General features: G+C 50.8%; 1 protein-coding gene across 1 annotated transcript in view; it reads right to left on the bottom strand.

The window, feature by feature from the left end:
• Positions 1-22,040, bottom strand: part of SUGP1 (SURP and G-patch domain containing 1) — a 117,375-nt gene that overhangs the window by 7,318 nt on the left and 88,017 nt on the right. The window contains exons 11-13 of the mRNA XM_078670808.1: positions 21,740-21,846; positions 9,321-9,466; positions 6,156-6,285 (exon numbers count right to left, since the gene is read on the bottom strand). Coding sequence (XP_078526934.1) covers positions 6,156-6,285; positions 9,321-9,466; positions 21,740-21,846 — 383 coding nt within the window. The remainder of the gene's footprint in view (positions 1-6,155; positions 6,286-9,320; positions 9,467-21,739; positions 21,847-22,040) is intronic.

Below are 22,040 nucleotides of genomic sequence, written 5' to 3'. Positions count from 1 at the left end.
CCTGGCAACGTTCCGGTCAACCGGTGCACCGGAAGCGGGCCTGGACCAGGTGCCCAAAAGGACATCCGTCAGGGCCTCATTAAACGGCAGCAGAGGCTCCTGAGGGCATGACTGCGGTTTAAACACTTCGGTTAGAATGTTAGGTTTGACCTTAGCGACGGGGAGCTCAAGGCGCAAGGCCTTGGCAGCCCTCATCAGGACCACCGAATAGGCAGCCCCCGCCTCTGACGCCACAGGGGAAGGCGAGACAAACCCAGGGTTGGGCGACTCGTCCAGGCCACTGGCATCACCCAAGTCACCTACCCAGTCCACATCATACTGGCAGGCACGGGATAAAGGGTCTTCAGACCCCTCCCAACCCTCTCCATACTCGTCCTCATCGCCGTAGTCTGGGTCGATGACATAGACCGGCTCCTCGGAGCCAACGGGCTCCAACGGCGCCGGACGATGCCGGTCCGACTCCGCGTCAGGAGTCAGAGAGGGAATGGGGGTGGCGCCGCGCGGCGCCGGGGACCCGACGCCGGCCGGACCCGACGGCGGAGCCACGGCGTCGCGCGGAGGCGGCACCACGGGTTGGCCCAATGGAATCGGCGCCGGAGAGGCCGGTAGACCAGCCGGCGACGAACCTGAGGGACCCAGCGGCGCCGGGGCCGGAGCCGCCGGCGGCGTCGGGGCAGGAGCACCCGAACCGCTCGGGCCCCCAGACGGGACCGACGGGCCCGCAGGCGCCGTAGGCCCCGCCGGAGGAGACATCGCCCTCATAGCCATGAGGAACTCCTCAATCTCCTCGCGCGACGCGCCTTCCCCAGGGACCGACGGGTATGGGGCAGACGGCGTCGGCGACCCCCGCGGGGGTGGGGCCACCCGAACCCCCGGCCACATCACGCGGGCGTCGGGGGGAGTCGGGGGTACGATGACGACGCCCCGACTTCTTGCGCTTACCTGATGAACCGGAGGAATGGTGGCGACTCCCGGAGCGCTCATGGCGGCTCCGCGATCGCTCCCTCGACCGCTCCCTCGACCTCCGACCAGACCGGGACCGCTCTCGACGCGGGGCCGACACTCGGAGTTCGAGCAGCTTGCGGGACCGCTCCCGTCTAGCTTTACTATCAAGGCCCGGCAGTCGACGCAGGACTCCACGTCGTGGTCCGCGCCCAGACACCGGAGGCAGAGTCGATGGTGGTCGGTGACCGACATCTGGCGGTCGCACCCGTCGCAACTCTTGAAACCGGGCATCCTACCGGCACCGTAGAAAGAATTAGGAATTTACCAAAAACTTGGTCAAAAGACCGGAGTACTGCTCTTCGGATCTGCGCTAACTGGCGCGGAAAAAAGAAGAACTGACGTCAGCGCGCGGAGGCGGCGTCTATATACTCCAGCGACGTCATCACGGCGCACGACGCCGACGACGGACGCGGAGCCGCAGGGGACGCCTGCAGACGACGCCTACCGACGCGCAGGGGTACTGCTACGCAAAAGTTTCCGGATCCAGACTGACGCCTGGGGATATTCTAAGGTAAGGAATCTAATACTAACCTGTTTCTTTCAGATTGTCAAGGCAGTAGTGCTTCGCGAACGTGTGCACTAAGGCCTATGTTGCAGTCTTACAAATATCCGGGCCAGTTAACTCTGCATGCTAACGCATGTGGTAGCAGCCTGGGCCCTTGTGGAATGAGCCCTCAAACTTTCTGGAGGCAGCTTTTTGGCAGTCACATAGCAGATTTTAATGCAAATGAGTATCCAACTGGCAAAAGTCATTTTTTGCGCAGCTTTGTCTTTTTTTGCCCCAGAGAATCCTATAAAGAGCTGATCACCTACCCGATGATCAGCTCTTCAGTAGCGGACCGGGAGCAACAGCACAGGGCACCATGAAAGTGGACAGGCTGAAACGATGCCAAACTGGACTTCTTGAGTTCCTTCCTTGACTTACTCTAAGACTTGGACCACAACAACGACCTATCACAGGACTTGAGTGGTGCTTATATGCAGCTCCAGTCATCACTTTCAGGGTGGAGCAGAGTCTGGGGGGACACCTAACGCACAAGTTACTTACCTTCGGTAATGATATATCTGTAAGAAACAGTAGTTAGTATTAGATTCCTTACCTTAGAATATCCCCAGACGTCAGACTGGATCCGGAAACTTTTGCATAGCAGTACCCTTGCGCGTCGGTAGGCGTCGTCTGCAGCTCCGCGTCCGTCGTCGGCGTCGTTTGCGCCGGGATGACATCGCCGGAGTACTTAGATGCCGCCCTCGCGCGCTGACGTCAAGTTCTTATTCACAGCTTTTCCGCGCCAGAAACGCAGAGCCATGATAAAAACCAACACTGGTGCCATGAAACTAGGGCCCTGAAAGGGGATGACCTTAACCCTAGATATCGGTTTGCAGAACGGGGAGGATGGGTGGGGCAGTAAGGAATCTAATACTAACTACTGTTTCTTACAGATATATCGTTACCGAAGGTAAGTAACTTTTGCATCTGAAAGAAACAGGTTAGTATTGGATTCCTTACCTTAGAATAGATACCCCAGCAATACCAACCCCGGTGGTGGGTCTGCGAACCAATGATCACACCAGAAAGTCCTGGAGAACGGAACGGCCGAAAAAGCCATCTCTCCGGACTTGGCTGTCCAGGCAGTAGTGTCTTGCAAACGTGTGCAGCGAGGCCCACGTAGCCGCCTGACAGATGTCCTGCAAGGGGACTCCCCGGCCCAGGGCAGTAGTAGCCGCCGTGGCCTGTGTGGAATGGGCACGAAGCCCCACAGGAGGCTCCTTTCGAGCCAAAGAGTAACAAGCCTTGATGCACAAGACGACCCATCGAGAAATGGTTCGTTTGTGCACCGCCCGTCCCTTCTTATCGCCCACGTAACCAACAAAGAGTTGGCCATCCACCCGGAACTGGCGTGTGCGATACAAATAGAAGGAGAGCGCACGTTTTGGGTCCAGACGTTGGAGCCTCTCTTCCTCTTTCGAGGGATGCGGAGGCGGAAAGAAGGTGGGCAAAGTGATGGACTGCCCGATGTGGAAGGCTGTGACTACCTTGGGCAGGAAAGAGGGTCGCGTCCGCAACACAACTTTGTCCGGATGGACTGAAAGGAAAGGAGGCTGAGAAGAAAGGGCCTGGAGCTTACTCACTCTCCTGGCAGAGGTGATGGCAACCAGGAAAGCGGTCTTCAGAGTAAGGAGGCGAAGAGGACAGTTATGAAGTGGCTCAAAGGGAGCGCACATCAGAAAAGTAAGAACAAGGTTCAAGTCCCACTGAGGCATCACAAAAGGAACTGGAGGAAACATATGAGTGATGCCCTTCAAAAACCTATTTACAACCGGGGACTTGAACAAAGAGGGCTGATCAGGTAGCCTTAAGAAGGCGGAAATGGCAGAGAGGTAGCCCTTTAGAGTGCCCAGAGCAGAGCCCTGCTGGGCAAGAGAAATGAGAAAGAGGAGAACCTCTGAAAGAGGGGCAGAAAGGGGATCCACAGCCTTTGCTGTGCACCATGCCACAAATTAGTTCCACCTGCAGGCGTATACCTATTTTGTGGAGGGACACCTGGCTGCCAGAATCACATTACAGACTTCAGGAGGCAAGTCAAATGGCCTCAACTGCCGCCGCTCAATCTCCACGCATGTAAGTGGAGGCTGGACAGGTTCGGGTGGAGGACCGTCCCCTGCTGCTGCGACAGAAGTTCCTCCTGAAGGGGCAGACGAATCTGGGGATCGACAGACATGCTGAGTAGCTCGGGATACCAGAACCTCCGTGCCCAGTCAGGAGCCATAAGGATGACTTCGGCCCGGTCGCGCCTGATCTTCTTCAGCACTCTGGGCAGAAGTGGTATAGGCGGAAAGGCGTACAACAGACCGCATCTCCACTCGCGACGAAAAGCGTCTCCGAGCGAGTGCCGCCTTGGAAATTCCAACGCGCAGAACCATTGCGCGTTCTCTTCTGTGGCGAATAGATCTAACCAAGGCTCTCCCCACTGCTGAAAGAGGCCTTGGGCCACGTCCGAGTTCAGACGCCATTCGTGATCCATCATGCACCGACGGCTGAGTTTGTCCGCCCTGGCGTTCAGGGAACCTGCTAGGTGTCGAAGCACCAGGGTCACGCCCTGATGTTCCAGTCACTGCCAGAGGCGCAGAGCCTCCTGGCATAGGGTCCACGACCCCACCCCGCCCTGTTTGTTGCAGTACCACATGGCGGTGGTGTTGTCCGTGAACACCTGCACTACACTCCCCCGGACAGAGGGGAGGAATGCCTTCAGTGCTTAAACCCTGGCATCCCTACCAGCACCGTTGGAGTCGTTCGACTTCGAAGAAAGATCAAAAATGATCGAAAAAGGTAAGTAAAAAATTGACTAAAGGTACCACTTTTTCCGGATAGGCGCTTGCTGGCGCGGAAAAAATAGGGACCTGACGTCAGCGCGCGAGGGCGGCGTCTAGTACTCCGGCGACATCATCCCGACGCCAACGACGCCGACGACGGACGGGGAGCCGCAGACGACACCTACCGACACGCAAGGGTACTGCTACGCAAAAGTTTCCGGATCCAGTCTGACGACTGGGGATATTCTAAGGTAAGGAATCTAATACTAACCTGTTTCTTTCAGATATGACACCTACTAGCAGTCAGGTGTTAAGCTAAGAAATTTTTCAAATCCAGTCTGGCACCTGCAGGTTATTCTAAAGGTGAGGAATCTGCAGTTAGAAGTGTCCATCAGAAAGCATCATTTTCTGAATCACCTCTTCCATTTTAGTACCCTTATAGCTAGTGAAAAGCTGGTCAGCAATTTGGCATTCCTGGTACTAAGCTCAAAGCTCTGCAAGAATCCAGATGGTTGGGCAAACAGGAGTCTTCCAAGTCAACGGATACCATCCAGTCTCCCAGCCCTCAGAACCAAGAGAACCTGTGCAAGGGTCAGCAGCTTGAATTGTTCCTAGTGGAGGAAGGTGTTCAATACCCAAAGGTCAGGAATGGGACAGAGCTCAAAGCAGGAGTAACATCCCTGACTGATCCCATGCTCCTACACGAGCTTCGTTGCTTCTTTACCCAGCATTGCAAAGACAACTTGCTGTAGAATGAGGGTACAGACAGAAGATGTATCAGAAGAGGCAGAAGGAACAGGAAAAGTGAAGCTCCTGCAAAGGTAAGGAGTTGACATTTCGGATCTGCAGGACCCTGCGGTCCGTCCTCATAGCCTTCAAATGCGCCAAATGGGAAAGTCATGTTCCACTCCAGCTCGCCCAGCCTGCAAGTGACCCATCAGGAGTAGGTAAAAATGGCTTGGTCTGTGGGTAAGGGAGGAAGAATGCTTGTGCTGCTGCCAGTGGTAGCACCAGGATCAACTGTACCCACTCTACTGGCACAAAACTAGAGTGTCCTGGATACCCAGAATTGGAAATAAATACCCGCAAGGCTCCTCCCAGAGGAAGTGTCGTAGTTTATGGCCATCCTTAGAAAGCCTGCCAAGGTGCTGGAATTTTCCCCGCCTACAGGGGAAAACCACAGGGAAATTGGCGATTGTTCGACAGGTTAGAAAGGCTGACATTGCCAAAATGGCGGTCCTCGGAATCCAAAAAGCTTGTGTCATTCTCTGTGTAATTGATGGGTGTGGGATGCCAGCCCCAGGGAACACGCTGCAGCCCACCCCTTGCTTCAACCAATGCTAAGTCTAAAGGCAACTTATTATAAAATTTCTCTGTGTGACCAGTTTAGCAAATCATGAAAAGATGCATTAAACTTTGGAATACCTTTAATATAAGGTTGGAGGCTGGTGCAGTGAGCCTGGGTGGATGCTGACTCCCAGTGACAAGTCTAGCACATCAAGGCAGGTGTGACTGACCACATAACATAGGCACACATGGTGAATGTGCTGATGAAGACCCCAAAAACAGTGAAGTACAGGTGTGCAGAGGATGGGAAATCCGAGTGGTGTATGTGACTGGAAGGCCCTGAACCCCACTGCTGCTACGTGCCTGCAAATGCCCGCTCCCCATCCCAATGCAGATGTAACTGGAAACAAGGATGCTTTAGTGTCAACGTGTCAGTGGTAACAAACGTACAGATTTAAGCTCCACGTAAAAGGGCGCAGTCGGAACCTGTAAGGATAATGCGGTGGCAATAGTGTAGGATAAAGAAATGTACAAATTTAAGAAGCACTTACCAAGGGGTTCGGTCGGAACCTGTAAGCCAGCATCATTCTTTTACGGAACGCATCGTATTCATCATCGTGTTTGGAGAGCTCTGCTGGACGATCAATGCCAAGGCCTGCTCCGTCACGTGCAGTCACACCCCTGCAAAACAACATACCATCAAGAGCAGAAGTAGTGCCAGGTACTTGCCAACTTCAATAATTAATCACAATACCGGAGCAGGAGCATGACCTCGATCCAGCCCACAAAAACACCATCGCTATCCATCAAAGCATAAGCCTCCATCCCCCTCCCCCCCACCCCCAGTCTTTGGATTCCCACAACAGCATGCTCGGACAAAACCAGTAGCATTAGCAAGCATTAGGTACTGAAACATGACCCTTTCTGTTGGAGGAAGAAAAGTCCCGATGCGGCTCTAGAGACGTCCCTGCCCAGAGTTCATTATAACAGTCCCTGTAAATGTATGACACCCTAACTCAACACACATGCAGTTGTCAGAAAGACCCTATGCCCAGATGAAGGTTCATTGTCATTTTCCTTTTTGGCACCTCTCACTAAATAAAGCTGAGCTTGGCATGAAGTGACAGCTCAGTATTCATTGTGAAGTGTGCCTTAATGCTGAACAGGTCACTACTAAAGTTCTCAATGTTTAACCAGATAATGCATTTCTGAGGTATTCTCAAGCATATCACAGTATCAAGAATTTTAGAGCCATAGACATCATGTCTCTCTTAGCACTTCAGCTTTGTATGACTTCAAGGTCAAAGGGTATTTCCTTGTTCTGTGGCATTCAAGCGCTGCCCGGAGACTTGTTCTATCTGTATGGCATCTCCTTAGATGACAGCAAAGGACCAACTAGGAGTGTGTTGCACAGTGCCCAGCCTGACAATGCTATCCTCAGATGAGTTCACTCCAGCTTTCACTTTCATCAATTCTTGACCCACATAATAATGATTTTACAGAGCAAATAATACTCCTGCTTAACAAACGTGGCTAGGCGTTTTGTCTTAGTGGAGGCCTGTATTCCTTAAAGGCGCCATGTCAATATTCTCCTACGTAAAGGGTGGTGCCAACATGCATAATTCTGTGCTTTGTTTTTCTTCTTTGAGAGGGAGTTAAAATGGGATCTTCGGAGTTGAATGTGTTATAAGTCGTAAAAAAATTAGAGGTTGTCCGAAAAAAAATTAAAATACATTTCATTTTGTAGACCTGATTTCTTTACATTATTTTCAAAAAGAAAATTTTACATATGAAATTATGTTCTGGGTTTCACACACTAAGTCAAGAACATCGTAGAAGCCAGCCTGTGACGCAGAATCTGTCTTTACCTGGAAATGGAAACTAAAGGCCACAAGCCTAGGCCTCTGTACAATTTTCAGGAAGACTGGCATAAATGTAAATGTATTTGAGCTTGTAAAGCGCACTGCTACCCGTAGGTTTCCTGGCGCTGTATAACGCTGGGGAACCCGTCCTGGCTTTCCCTGTGAGATGGTCCCTGCTTGGAGTCCCCAAGGTGAAGCCAGGCATCCCCGGCGTTGATGGGGCCGTTGAAGAGATTAGTGTTAGGACACGGAACTTGGCATAGTAACTGACAGCGCTGTTCCCGCCGTATCAGGACTACACTCCCCATACTACCTCTGGCGGGAACTACAACTCCCGTCATGCTGCGCGAGGCAGGCACACGGAAGAAACAACTTAAAACGGACCGGGAGATGGGGGCGGCTGTCGGATATTTCGAGTCCGCCGTGGAGTCCGTGAGTTACCTCAGGTGAGCGGTTCCTCTGGAGAGTTTGCTCTCACCTCATAGTCTACGCGCTGCTAGCTCCAGCACGCCCAGTCCCCGCTCGAGGGTTCGAGCAGTACCTGACTTAGCGCTTGAAGCGCCAGCACGCCCAGTCCCCGCTCGAGGGTTCGAGCATTACTCCACTTCGCGCATTTGAAGCGCCATCACACCCAGTCCCCGCTCGAGGGTTCGAGCCTTCCTTAAACTCAGCGCTTGAAGCGCCAACACGCCCAGCCCCCGCTCGAGGGTTTGAGCTTTACTTTCGCGCACTTGAAGCGCCAACACGCCCAGTCCCCGCTCGAGGGTTTGAGCTTTACTTTCGCGCACTTGAAGCGCCAACACGCCCAGTCCCCGCTCGAGGGTTCGAGCTTTACTTTCGCGCATTTTGAAGCGCCAACAAGTCCAGTCCCCGCTCGAGGGTAGTCGAGTGACTTGAACTCGAATACGCAGAGAGACTTTCCCCGTTCGAGGGTTATCGAACATTGGGGCTCTGCCTTTTGCTTTCCCTCCATTCTTTTTGCCCTCTGTTGGGAGGTGTCGGGACCGGCATCTATGCAGAGGACGAAATAGAGAGTGCGCCTTCCCTAACCTCCATTCCACAGTTCGAGTGGCATTGTCGGCCACTGCTTAGCACGGTGTCCTCTGTTGGGTGGCTGTCGGGACCGACAGTCGTGCAGAGGACGGTTGGACGCCCTTATCATCGGCTCCGCCAAGCATCATTTGCCCCTCTGCTTTGTTGTACTCGTGTATTCTTTGGTGCTATTAAACCAACCGTGTATCAACATCACCTCGCGTTGTTACTGAGTTCTCAACCCCGGGGTACTCAGGGGGTTACAATTAGGCAAGCTAATGCCCAGAGTTGCCGAGTGGGACCACTAATTAGAGTAAGCACCGAAGCGAGAATTATCGAGTCCGCTGACCCAGGTCCACGACCCTGCCGCGTCAGGAATTGAACCCTGGTCCCGGGCCGACTTCTGCTCCCGGGTCTGCCGCCTCTAACCAGTGAGCCACACTACTCCACATGCATGCCCAAAGTTTTTTACAGATGGAAGAAGAAGAATCTGATATGAACAATGAGGACTTTAATTCACTAAAGAAGAGCCCAGGTCTCATAGCAAACATAGAGTGGTTTTGAACCCCCCATCACCACTCCAAGTGCACACATGGGGAACAGCGGTGCACTGGTTATCGTCAAACAGAAGTCTCTCATTACAGGCACGCATATTGTCCATATCCACAGCAAAAACACTACAACAAGCTTGACTTTCCTGCTGCCGTTTGTGTGCAAAGTACCTGAAACTAAATGATTGACAACAAAATAACATAATTGCTCAACCTCTTGTCACGGCACTGATGCAGCTTTAGATGGAGTAACGCTAGGATGAATTCTTACTTATTCACAGGGTTCACGATGCCCTGGCCATCAGATCCCAATCCATCCCCTTCCTTCCAACCCATCTTCATCAGCATCTGGTAACCAATGTTCTCCACCGTCAGCTTGAACTCCTTGTACTCTGAATAGTCGGGCTCTTTACCTTCCTGTTGGTTGAAAAAACAAGGACAGTATTTGGTAAGTGGCACAGGGTGGGCGACTCCTAAATACAATTGTTGCCAATCACGATATTGTGCAATATAATGCTACAAGGGGCATCATGCAGTCCTCTTACCATAAGGGGCGGTGCCAGCAAAGCGCTTGTTCTACCACTGGCAGAATTCTGTAATGTACTCCTGTTGCTCTAGGGCAACCGAAGGTCATATTGCAACAGTCGGATACTACTGCATTAAAGAAATTGTTCAATATGCCCCTACAGCTGCCACTAAGGGAATCATGAAATGCACTTCTCTTACCTCAAGGGAGACTCCTTTCGACACTGGGAGTATTCCCCATGGCCCTCCTCTTATTTTCAGGTTAATCCCAGAATACAACCTGCTATGACGAAGAGTATCCTGTATTGGATAATGAATATGCTACTTACCAGTATGCATCTGTTCTTGGCATGTAGGGCTGCTAACATTCATATCTTAGCATTAGATCGCCGCCTAGTGTTGGGCTCGGATGATTGCACATTGTTGTCCTGGAAGAGTCTTCGAAGTATCCTGAGATAGGTGGCTCCTCCCCTGGACTACAGTGCGCATGGGCATCGGCTCCATCCCCAGATTGTTTTTCGCCATTGTGGCAGAAGATGGAGTGAAAAGTGTAAAGGATGTCCATGCTAATGAATAAATACAATAGTATATCTGCAGCTGCGACAGGCACCGGGGAGGAGGGCGGGCGATATGAATGTTAGCAGCCCTACATGCCAAGAACAGATGCATACTGGTAAGTAGCATATTCAGTTCGAGGCATGTGGGCTGCTAAATTCATATCTTAGCATAGAATACATAGCAGTCCCTCCATCAGCGGCGGTTGCCCGTGCCAGCTGCAGAAACCTGAAAAAGTGTCTTGAGAACAGCCTGTCCTACAGCTGCTTGCTGCTTGGAATGCACATCAACACAGTAGTGTTTCGTGAAGGTATGTGGTGTGACCCACGTGGCTGCTCTGCAAATATCCTCTAAAGGAATGTTCCCTAGGAAAGCCATGGATGCCCCCAGTTTGCGTGTGGAGTGCGCTCTGGGGGGTATTGTTAAAGTGCGCTTGGCTTTGTGATAACATATCTGGATGCACTTAACAATCCACCTGGCTATCCCTGCTTTGGAAATTGGGTTGCCTTTGTGTTGTGGTGCGAAGGCAACAAAGAGTTGTTTTGTCTTTCTAAAGGGTTGTGTTCTGTCTATGTAGTACATCAACGCCCTCCGTACATCTAAGGTATGGAGCATTCTTTCCGCCACCGTTTGCGGGTTTTGAAAGAATGCTGGTAAGTCAATAGTTTGGTTTAGATGAAACTGTGACACCACCTTCGGAAGGAATTTGGGGTTAGTGCGTAGCACTACCCTATTTGGATGAATTTGAATGAATGGCTCTTGGATTGTGAGCGCCTGCAGCTCACTGACACGCCTCAGAGACGTAATAGCTATAAGGAAAGCTACTTTCCACGTAAGGAACTGGAGTTCACACGAGTGCAGTGGCTCAAATGGTGGTCCCATCAGTCTGGTGAGGACGACATTGAGGTTCCACACTGGAGCTGGCGGTGTCCTTGGGGGAATGACTCTTTTCAGACCTTCAAGGAAGGCTTTAATGGCGGGCACTCTGAAGACAGAGAGGTGCTGCCTGTTCTGAAGATAAGCCGCTATGGCGGATAGATGTATCCGAATGGAAGTGTACGCCAGATTGCACTTGTAAAGATGCAACAGATAGCAGATGATGTTGGGGATAGATGCATCAAGCGGGTTGATGTCATTGGCTGTACAGTAGATGACAAAACGCTTCCACTTTGCAGCATAGCATGCTCTAGTAGTTGGTTTCCTCGCCTCCTTGATGATGCTCATGCATTCTGGAGGCAGGTTAAGGTACCCAAACTCTAGGACCTCAGGAGCCAGATCGCCAGGTTGAGCTGTTGCGGATCTGGATGCTGAATTTCTCCATGGTTCTGCGTCAAAAGACTGGGCGTGAGACGCAGTCTTTGATGCGGCACCACTGAGAGTTCGAGGAACGTGGTGTACCATGCTTGGCGCGCCCACGTTGGAGCAACTAGGATGAGAGTCATCTCGTGCTGCCTTAGCTTTCTTGCGACCAGCGGTATTAGAGGGGCTGGCGGAAAAGCGTACGCAAATTTGCCTGACCAGTTCATCCATATCGCATTCCCCTGCGACTGTGGGTGAGGGAACCTGGCGGCAAAGTGTTGGCATTTTGCGTTCTCTTTTGTGGCAAACAGGTCTATCTCCGGATGACCCCACTGCTGGAAGTACGGGTGGAGGACAGATGGGTGTAACTCCCACTCGTGCATTTGATGGCTGTACCTGCTGAGCAGATCCGCCATCTGATTGTCCTTTCCTGGGAGGTGTTCTGCCATGAGGAAAATGTTCCTCTGAATGGCCCACTTCCACATGCTCTGAGCCAGATGAGACAGCTGTGGCGAGTGGGTGCCTCCCTGCTTTTGAATGTAGTACATCGCGGTCATGTTGTCCGTCCGGACTAGCACGACCTTGTTGCACAGATGTACAATGAAGGACTTGAGCGCCATGAAGATCGCCATCAGTTCCAGATAGTTGATGTGCATCTTCTGTTGCTGCGTTGACCATAGTCCCTGCACTGTGTAAGTGAGCACATGAGCTCCCCATCCCTGGAGAGATGCGTCCGTTGTCAGGACAATCTGCGGCACAGGCTCTTGGAACAGTCGGCCCTTGCAAAGGTTGTGTGGAGTCCACCAATGCAGAGAGTTGTATGCCCGACTGGTAACCAACACTAGGTCTGTCAATTGTCCACGAGCCTGTGTCCACTGATTCGCTAAACACTCCTGGAGCGGGCGCATGTGTAGCCGTGCGTGAGGGACTATGAAGATGCAGGAGGCCATCATGCCTATCAACTGCATAAACACTCTCGCTGGAAGCGAGTGTTGTGGCCTGAACCTTTGGATCAGGGCCTGCATGCTGTCTATCCTGACTTGGTTTGGCTGAGCCATGGCCGTCAGGGTGTTGATCGTTGCACCTAGGAACTGCCGGACATGTGCCGGCTGAAGATGCGATTTTGGGTAGTTTAGGGAGAAACCCAGATCGTGAAGAAGGTGAATTGTAGTTGACATGTCCGCGGCGCACTGCTGCTCTGACTTGGCTTGTACGAGCCAGTCGTCTAGGTAGGGGTAGACATGGATGTTCTGCCTCCTGAGGTGCGCCGCTACTGTCGCCAGACACTTGGTGAACACCCTCGGGGCTGTTGTGACTCCGAAGGGTAGGACCTTGAACTGGTAGTGCCTGCCTTGAATAGTGAACCTGAGGTATTTCCTGTGTGACGGGTGTAGTGGAATGTGGAAATACGCATCCTTGAGATCTAAGGTTGCTAAGAAGTCTCCTTGGTTTAGCAAGGGAAGAATCTGTTGCAGTGTAAGCATGTGGAAATGTTCCGATAGTATGTACAGGTTGAGGGGGCGTAGATCTAGAATGGGTCTGAGAGATCCGTCCTTCTTTGGAATAAGGAAGTACAGGGAATATACCCCTGTGCCTTCCTCTCCCACCGGCACTTGCTCGATTGCTCCCTTTTGCAGCATCACCACTACCTCCTGCTGCAATAAGAGCAAGTGCTCTGCGGACATAGGCCTTTGCCTTGGCGGGATGTTGGGTGGAGTGGACTTCAATTCTAGGCAATAACCATACTGGACTAGTTGTCGCACCCACCTGTCTGTGGTGATGTTTTTCCAGACGGGCAGGAACTGCTGCAGTCTCCCCCCGACAGGTGTTAGGTGGTCGGGGGGCAGTGACAGAGAGTCACTGTTTGCTTGGAGTAGAGGAGCGGGGGTTGTTGTTTCCTCTGCCGCGACCTCTGTTGCTGTTATTCCTGTAACCTCCCTTGTTCTGTTTCGTGAACGAGGATTGTGCTCCACCTTTTGAGAACTGGGATTGTTGACCCATTTGTCCTCTGGTGACCCCACGTGCACCTGAGCGACGAAAATTGCTGCCACGAAACTGTTGAGACTGCAGGGCCCCCATGGATTTAGCAGTTTCCGTGTCCTTTTTTATTTTCTCTAGGGTGGTGTCAACATCTGGACCAAACAGACTATCAGGATTGACCGGTTGATTAAGGATTGTTGTCTGAATATCCGGTTTAAAGCCTGAGATGCGTAGCCACGCCTGTCGTCTCAGCATAACGCTAGTGTTGACAGCCCTAGCAGCTGTATCTGCAGCGTCAAGCGCACACTTGATGGCTGCGTTTGAGATTAGCTTCCCTTCGTTAATGAGCAGTTGTGTAGCTTCTTGGAACTGTGGAGGCAGGTGTTGTACAACCTGTTCTAGGGTGTCGTAGTGTGCCCTATCGTAACGCGCCAAGAGCGCCTGTGTATTGGCGATGCGCCAAAAGTTTGATGCCTGTGCAGCTACTCTTTTGCCCCCTGCCTCTAGCACTTTGGACTCCTTATCCGGGGAAGGAGCTTCACCCGTTGTCTGGGAGTTGGCACGCTTCCTGGCATTGGCGACCACAAGAGAGTCCAGTGGCAATTGTCCCCGGATGTAGGCGGGGTCCGCAGGTGCAGGCCTGTACTTCTTTTCAATGCGAGGGTTGACCACTCTCGCTCTTGTAGGCTCCTAAAAAATGTCCCCAGCATGTTTGAGGACTCCTTTTAGCATAGGAAGTGTCTTTACTGTCCTTTCAGAGACTGAAAAGGTGTCGAAAAGGAAGTCTTCCTCAACCGGGTCGGCATGCATGTCCACATCATGATTGGCTGCCGCCCTTTCAAGTAGTGCATGAAAGCCTGCTGAGTCCTCAGTCGGGGATGCACGTGCATTAAAGAGCTGCGGGTCCTGCCCCACACCCTGGGTGTTCTGGTCACCAGTGTCATCGTATGAATCCGGTTGTGCATCAGGTTCATCGATAGGGAAATTGTACTGCTCGTCCTCATCATACCCCTCACCCGCAGAGTGTTCTGGGGAGGGAGTAGGGCTCCGTCTTGGAGGAGGCTGGATTGGCTCCGTGAGGCCTGAGGCGTCAAGGGGCACCCTCTTCTTTTTCAGTGGGATGACATAGGAGTCCACTGGCTCCGAAGTAATTTTCCTCTTATAGAGGGTCAGCTTGCCTGTGTCAGCGTCGATGAAATGCTCTGAATCGTCTTCTGATTCGAGTACCCGACGTGGAAGCGGGCCAGCCGGCGAAGAAACTTGTTTCGGAGCCGGTTTGGTTGAAAACGCTTTCGGCGCCTCCTTAGGTGGCAAAAGAAAGAGAAGTTTCCCAGAAGGCTTTGCTGGAGTGTCCTTTTGCGGCTGCGGCGATGATATCGGAGCCGACGGGGCAAAGGCTTTCTCCCTGATTCTTTGCAGTGAGTCTGCGATGAGGGACGTCTCACTCACAGTGGGTTTCGTCGCTGACGAGGATGGTCTGATCGGTCCCTCGGATCCGACGTCCTTGTGGGCCTTGTGTGCTTTGGGCGCGGAGCCCGTCTTCACCGCCTCCGATTCCTGAGTCCGGGGCGCAGACTTCTTGTGCGTAGCCTCCTTGGAGCCGACTTTGGCTGGCTTGGACGGCGTCGTAGCCGCTGACCCGTGCCGACCATCTTTCTTGGAGGACCCCTCCTCAGGCGTCGGTTTCGATTTTGCAGCATCGGAATCAACGGACTTCTTCGGCTTCTGCGGACCGGAGGTCGACGGAGCCGATGGGGTAGCGGGCACCGTCTTTTTCACCGGCACGGCAGCCATCTTAGGGACACTCGAGTCCTTAAGTTTCGGTTTCGTTTTCGGGTCGGCCATTTTAGGTGTCGTCGATCCCGATGGTTTCAGTTTCGTTTTCGAAACAGTCTGCTCAGCAAGTGAGTCCGTAGCCGGGCCCGAAGGCGGGGCTGTGGCTTGCGGCAACGGGTCTTGGGTAAGGCCGACAGGCGATCCCGTGTCCCGGTCGGTATCTTCGTAACCTTCGGGGCAGAGCTCGTCCCCCGAGCTGTCTGCCGCGGCCCCATAAATCTCATCGTCGTCTCCTACCTCTTCGACGTATTCAAGGCCTTGACCCGCGACTCCGTCGTTGTCTTCCGGATCCGCCTCGACCTCCGTCTCTGGTGGGGAGATTTGTAGATGGTGACCCTGGACCTCTTCGTCCTGGTCGCCGAAGATGTTCTCCGGATCCGGGGCCGCTTGCTTAGCTTCCAAGCGCACCGAAGCTTGAGAGTTTTCTTGGAGCGGAACTGCGCACACAATTTGCACTTTCCGTCGTCGTGGTCAGGCGAAAGGCACTTGTTACAGACGGGGTGTAGATCGATGTGTGGGTACTTGGACCCACAGAGCGGGCAGTACTTAAACGGGCTCCGCTCCATGTCCGAAAAGGCTTGCAGTCGTGTCGCGATGAGAAGGCCTCAAAGTTCAGAGAGCGAAGAAAACTCCGCTTATTCCGGCTCCAAGAGACGGAAGACTCGAGACCGTGCGCAGACAATACCGACGCAATGAAATCGAGGCCTTTTGGCCGCTAAAAGTTAGTGTTACTTGGTTCCGACAGTAAGACGTCGAGACCACATCCGAACCCAATGCCGGAAAAAAACAATCTGGGGATGGAGCCGATGCCCATGCGCACTGTAGTCCAGGGGAGGAGCCACCTATCTCAGGATACTTCGAAGACTCTTCCAGGACAACAATGTGCAATCATCCGAGCCCAACACTAGGCGGCGATCTAATGCTAAGATATGAATTTAGCAGCCCACATGCCTCGAACCTGCTGACATGTTCACTCACTGATATGTAAATGTAAATGTATAGCGATTTATATAGCGCACATATCACCCGAAGGCATCAATGCGCTTGCCTTGGGAACCCGTCCTGGTATTCCCCTGTGAGATAACCCCAGCAGGGTATCCACAAGGTGAAAGCCAGGCATCCCGCCGCGAGGGGCCGTAGTGGAGATTAAGCAAGCTAATTGCCCAGAGTCGCAGAGTGTGAACCCGTGAGTCGAGTAGGCACTGGAACGAGAATTATCGAGTCCGTGGAATTTTTGAGCCCAAGACCCGCCGAGGCGGGGAATTGAACCCTGGTCCAGGACCAATCTCAGCTTCCGGGTCTGCCACCTCTAACCCCTGAGCCACACTTCTCCACTCGTAACTGCCTGTGAATTTCTGCAATGTGCTTTTTTTCTGCAAGACGCATGCCTTGCAATAACTTCCAGACAACCCGAGACACTCTGCACTGCTTCTTGCAGTGTAATATCTATACTGTAATTCACACCTATTTATGCTGTAACTACAACTCAGCTTTACTGCCGCAACTTATCCTATTTATTGTGCAGTCCTTCCGTCATTAGGTGACAATCCTCTGCAATACACTTGTAATTTGACTTACGCAGCTTCCTGTGCAGTCTGCACTTGCACTGGGAAACCTACAGTGTGCGCAAACTGCCAATACACAGGAAACCCTGCATTGAGCACGTGCCTATGCTGTACTGGTTAGCATGCAATCGAAACTCTAAACACAAAATGTACCAAATCTGCGGCCATCTGCCTAATCTTTTTTTGAGCATCGTCGAGACCAAATTGGTGGTATGCTCTTTCTCTCGTGATGTCAAACCTACGCCCCATGGCCCCTGTGAACAGTCAGCATCTTTATTTTCCAATTCTTTTTACTCCTTGGCATCTTACAACTTCATTTGGTTATCTGCCTTCTCTTCACGTCTCTTCTATCACTTATCTTAACAAGACACCTTACTTCTGCAGAGGTGGGAGGGTCACATATGACTACAGAAAAGTGGAGTACTGCTTTATACACTGCAGGGGTTCCTCCACTGGCTGTTTGAACACCATGCATAAAGAATAAATGATGGACAGAATGCAGAACAATGTCATACCTTCACCCCAGTACAGAGATCTGGGCCTCATAAATCGTTGTTTTGCTCCCCCTGCCATTCCAGTTTGAACCTAGCCGTATGCAAATCAGCCTTGACGCTGCTCCCAATGGGAACAGTCCAGCCCGAACTGCCAAGCCAGGTCCTCCCTGGACTGGAAACAAGCATCCTAGGACCGGTTTTCATCAGCCAGGCTAGCTTGACTCCAGTGGCACAGGGAGCACGGGACCAACATCTGGGCATACCCATCCCACTCGGGGTAACAAATGCAAAAAGAACAATTGATGGACAGAATGCAGAACAATGTCATACATTCACATGGTGCTATCTATCCTCTTTGCTTTCTTTAGGTATCTTTTGATGGCTGGCTTAGTGAAAAAACTTCTCCAGATTTGAAAACTGGTTTCCCTCACCTCTGAAAATGGACAGCGACCACTGCCATCAGTTTCATGAACACCTGAGGGGCACTAGTGAGGCCAAAGGGGAGCACAGCAAACTGGAAATGCTCCTAGGCTAACTTGAACCGTAAGTAACATCTGCAGGACAAGTCTATTAAGATACACATTTTGCCAGTCCAAGGGCACAATCAGCGGGAAGGCATTCGCAGGATGAAGACCTAATAACACTCCTCTATTTCAGCATCCAGAACCCTCTCAATGGCTCCTTTGAACAATAACACTCACATCTATTGCAGTTCCTCTGAGATTTGCTGATGTGGGAGTTAGACTCAGCAAACCTGAAACAATGGGTAGTGGAAAGCCATGCTGAACGATCTGAAGGGCCCATTTGTCGGACAGGTTGGATCGACACCCTGGAAGAAAGCGCTAGATAACACCTCCCACAGGGTGGTTGCGAGCTCCTAATGGCAACTAAAGTTTAATGAGTGTTGCAGCAGGGGAAGGGAAATGGGAGGATTGGCGCCTGTGACTGCCTGCCTGATCCAAGACCCGGGCTTCAAAAGGACTGGGCCATTGTTGTAGAGGCCAACGTTGCCAATACACCAGCCACTTAGAAGTAGCTTCAGAGTTTCTCAAACTTGTGAAGAAACTGTTTGGCAGGGGTCAAAAGATCCTGACAACAAAACGTAGCCCTACTCTCTTTGAAATATTCCAAGTAAGAATCTGCTTTTTCGCTGAACTGGTGTGAGCCATCAAAAGGGAAGTCTCGAAAGCGGCCTGTACATCTCATGTGAAGTGCATTCATGCACGGTGGAGGAACACCACATTAGTGCCACCTGCTCCTCCCGAACAATCAGCAGTATCAACACAAGCACGAATCACATATTTGGCCGCAGCTGGACCTTCCGAATGGTTTGAGCCAGTGAATCCTATGGTCTTCCGGGACCACTGGCACATTCTGACTGACCATATCCCAGAGGGCATACGTACATCTGCCCAACAAACAGAGTGACTGAGCTCTATGGTAGGCTAGCCGAAAAGAAGATTTGCTTTCCAAATGTTTCAATCCGCCTAGACTCCCTATTCTGAGATGTTGTGGAAAATAAGCTGGTGTTTATCTTGCTGGTTGAAGCTTGCCCAAACAGACTTTCAGGAGCAGGATGTTTACTGAGAAAAACAAGGTCGCCAGGCGCCCGTCTGGGCTCTGGTTACCTGCCTATTCACCGGTGGCAGGAACAGGGCCTTGACCGGGAGCTCTTTATTGCACCAGTGTGGGCCACATTCAGCAGAAGGAAGACCTTAGATATGGCACACCAGGCTGTAAGATTTCTAGAAAGACATTTATCTTAACCCCAATAGAGGGTAAGTTCAGCACAGTAGCTGGAAGTAAAGTTACAGGTGCGAAAGAAGCAATCTCCTTCGATGGAGGTCTAAATGGTGAATTTAACCCAATATTAGGTAAAGTATCAAGCCAAAGGGCCACTTTTAAATCAATGTAAAAAATTCTCTTCATAATGAGGGAGTAAGTCATCCCTATTTCCCTTTCTCTTTGATGACAAGCTGTGGCTAAAATGAAAATCAAAAAGATAAGAGCCTGTGTTCCAGTAGGAGTGTAGGGTAAGAAGTAGGCTGTATGGTGATTAGTTGCACTTTAGCCATTTCACAATGCAACATCATTCAGGCAGCCAGTTCGGGGTCAAACATCCGAATCAGTGCCATATATTTCTCTGGTACCACAATCCTTGGTAACCGCATCGATACGGAAGGAATATTTGCAGGGTGTAGAGCTGGGATGTAAGCCTATATCCAAGTCGGTAAAGAATCTATGACAGATGGGATGGGTGAGGGGGCTACAGGGACACCAGCCAGCACCAAGGTCAGAGATGTCAAGGTAATGCGACTTAGGGCCCTGGTGATCCTTGCGGGATGAAGACGCACCAGAGGTGCGCCAAAGATCTGCCGCATGACCTCCTTAAAGCCTTTGATTTACAAGGGGGTCGATGATGGCCTAGTAAAGTTGCACACTGAGACTAAGGAATTGGCTCAGCAAACGGAGCTAGAGGGAGACTGGCTGACATTGTGATGCCTTCACACCTCCTCTTTAGATAGAGTAGCGGGATGGAGTCCTGTCTGACTTCGCTTTCCTGTGTTTTGTTAGGACCTTCGCTTACTGGAGGACGGACTGCAAAGTAGACCTCTCTCAGGAAGGACCTCTAAAACAGGATTAACACGAAGCCCACAACAACTTCTTGTGTTTGTCGACACATAGTTTTGCTTTTCGGTCCCAGAATGTCTTCGGGTGGATGAGAGCACACTTATCATACAGCTTTCAGTCATGCCAGAGCCCAAACGAAATAGAGGCACCTCATGTGGGTCCATGATCTACATGTTTCCTACAGTCACAAAATAGTTGAAGAGCTGTATGGTTTAGGTGGGTCGGGGGGAGGGGGTTGACACTGTTCCCTCGCACACTGGAATTTTTATTAAAAGTCATCACAACTTTGATGAATTTTGAAGGGGAGACCAAGATCCACATCAGAAGTCCCAAAAAGAACTGGCATTAGTATGAAGGGGTGGCACTTGTATGCAGCGCTGTTGTGTCATTTCCGGGACAGTACAGAGGTAGCACGGTGCCACCTAGCAGCATGTATTGTATTGTATTGTAATTGCATTTATATAGCGCTTACTACCCCTGATGAGGCGTCGAAGCGCTTTTTCGGAGGGTAGCACGCTACTCCGGGACCCATAGAGGATTAGTGTTGAATTAGTATAGTGAAACATGCAAGTACATTTTAAGTGGTGGATAGGTTAGTCAGTTATTTGGATTTGGAATGATAGCAGAAGGATGGAGTAGGACAAAGGTTTGTATTTATTTATCGCTCGCTTGTTGACGCACGCTATTCAGGAAGCCTATAAAGGATTAGTGGTGAATTAATATGGTGAAATAGGAGGTAATTTCAGTGGTGGATATTAGTCTGTTACTTGGAGTGAGAAGGATAGCGGAGGGATATAGGGGAAGAAAGATTTGCATTCATATAGCACTTGTTACCCCTGATGGGTGTTGAAGCGCTTTTCGGGCGAGTAGCACGCCACTCCGGAACCCATAAAGGATTAGTGTTGAAAATTAGTATAGTATAAATATGAAATAATTTGAGTAGTAGATATGTTATTCAGTTATTTGGGCAGTATATTAGTATAGTTGAATATGGAATATGGAATTTGAGAAGTGAATATGTTAGTCTGTTAATTTTGATTGAAAAGGATAGTGGAGGGATAAAAAAGTATTCAGATGCAGTCTGGTGCCTGGAGTATTATAGAGGTGAGGAAACTGTGGTTAGCAGAATCCAACAGAACAGCAGATGACAGAATATCTCAGGGCATGGGAATCCGGAAAAGATTCATACAGTGAAATCTTATTAATCAAGTATCAAATCCAAACTTGTAACCCACAGGCAGTCCTCCCCAACCTTGGACCCATTGACAAAAAACACCTTGTAAGCCTTGCTACCTACATCAGTCTAGGGAAGTCGGTGCTCAGAAGTGGTAGACGGAGTAGAAAGGATTCTCCTACCAGGCAGCCATCACCTAGATCATGCACTAAGTGAATAGTCAGACTCTCACTTTGATGTTGTGATGGCCCAAGGTCAAGTTACGGATGCTCCAATCAGACTACTGCATTGAATAGCCACCTTACCTATTAGCTGCATCAGCCATACAGTGCCTTGCACAAGTAATTGTTATCGATCCCTCCCTTAATTTGACTTCATACAGGAATGCACTGCAGAGTACATAGCTGTGCACAGCATCATGGAAATTAAACCACTTACTCAAGGACAATTCAACTTTTCAAAATACTTATACGAGTGGTCCACAAGACATAGGTGAGCAGCCACAAACGCCATGCACCCCAGCATCTGCTTTCTTGAGTCGAAGTGAAAAGGAGGGATATGTGGAGATTGTTTTCAGATACCAGCAAAGAACACAGCATCCGTTTATTCACCACTCCACATGCCATCTTACCTTTAGCGCCTTGAAGGTCTCCATAAACCTATCAAGCTCGTCAGGAGGCAGGAAGTCTCCAATGAAGTGCTTTCCACGCCCCATCTCGGTCAGCTGCTCTGCCCATTCTGTGAAGGAAATGAGAGAAGCAATAACAAACTTAGTCCAGAGACAGGAACCAGCAAAACAATGCAAGTTTTTCCTCACATATAGCAAAGAAAATTCAATTCTTAACTATATCCATCTATACTAGACATCTGAATCAAAATCCCATCATCCTGGAAGGATTCCCTTTGTTGACAATGCCCTCAATATTTCTGTG

The sequence above is a fragment of the Lissotriton helveticus genome, chromosome 12 (genome assembly GCF_964261635.1).
Source record: "Lissotriton helveticus chromosome 12, aLisHel1.1, whole genome shotgun sequence".
NCBI lineage: Eukaryota > Metazoa > Chordata > Amphibia > Caudata > Salamandridae > Lissotriton > Lissotriton helveticus.
Note: the sequence above shows the minus strand (reverse complement) of the source record. Positions and strands in the feature narration are given on the sequence as shown.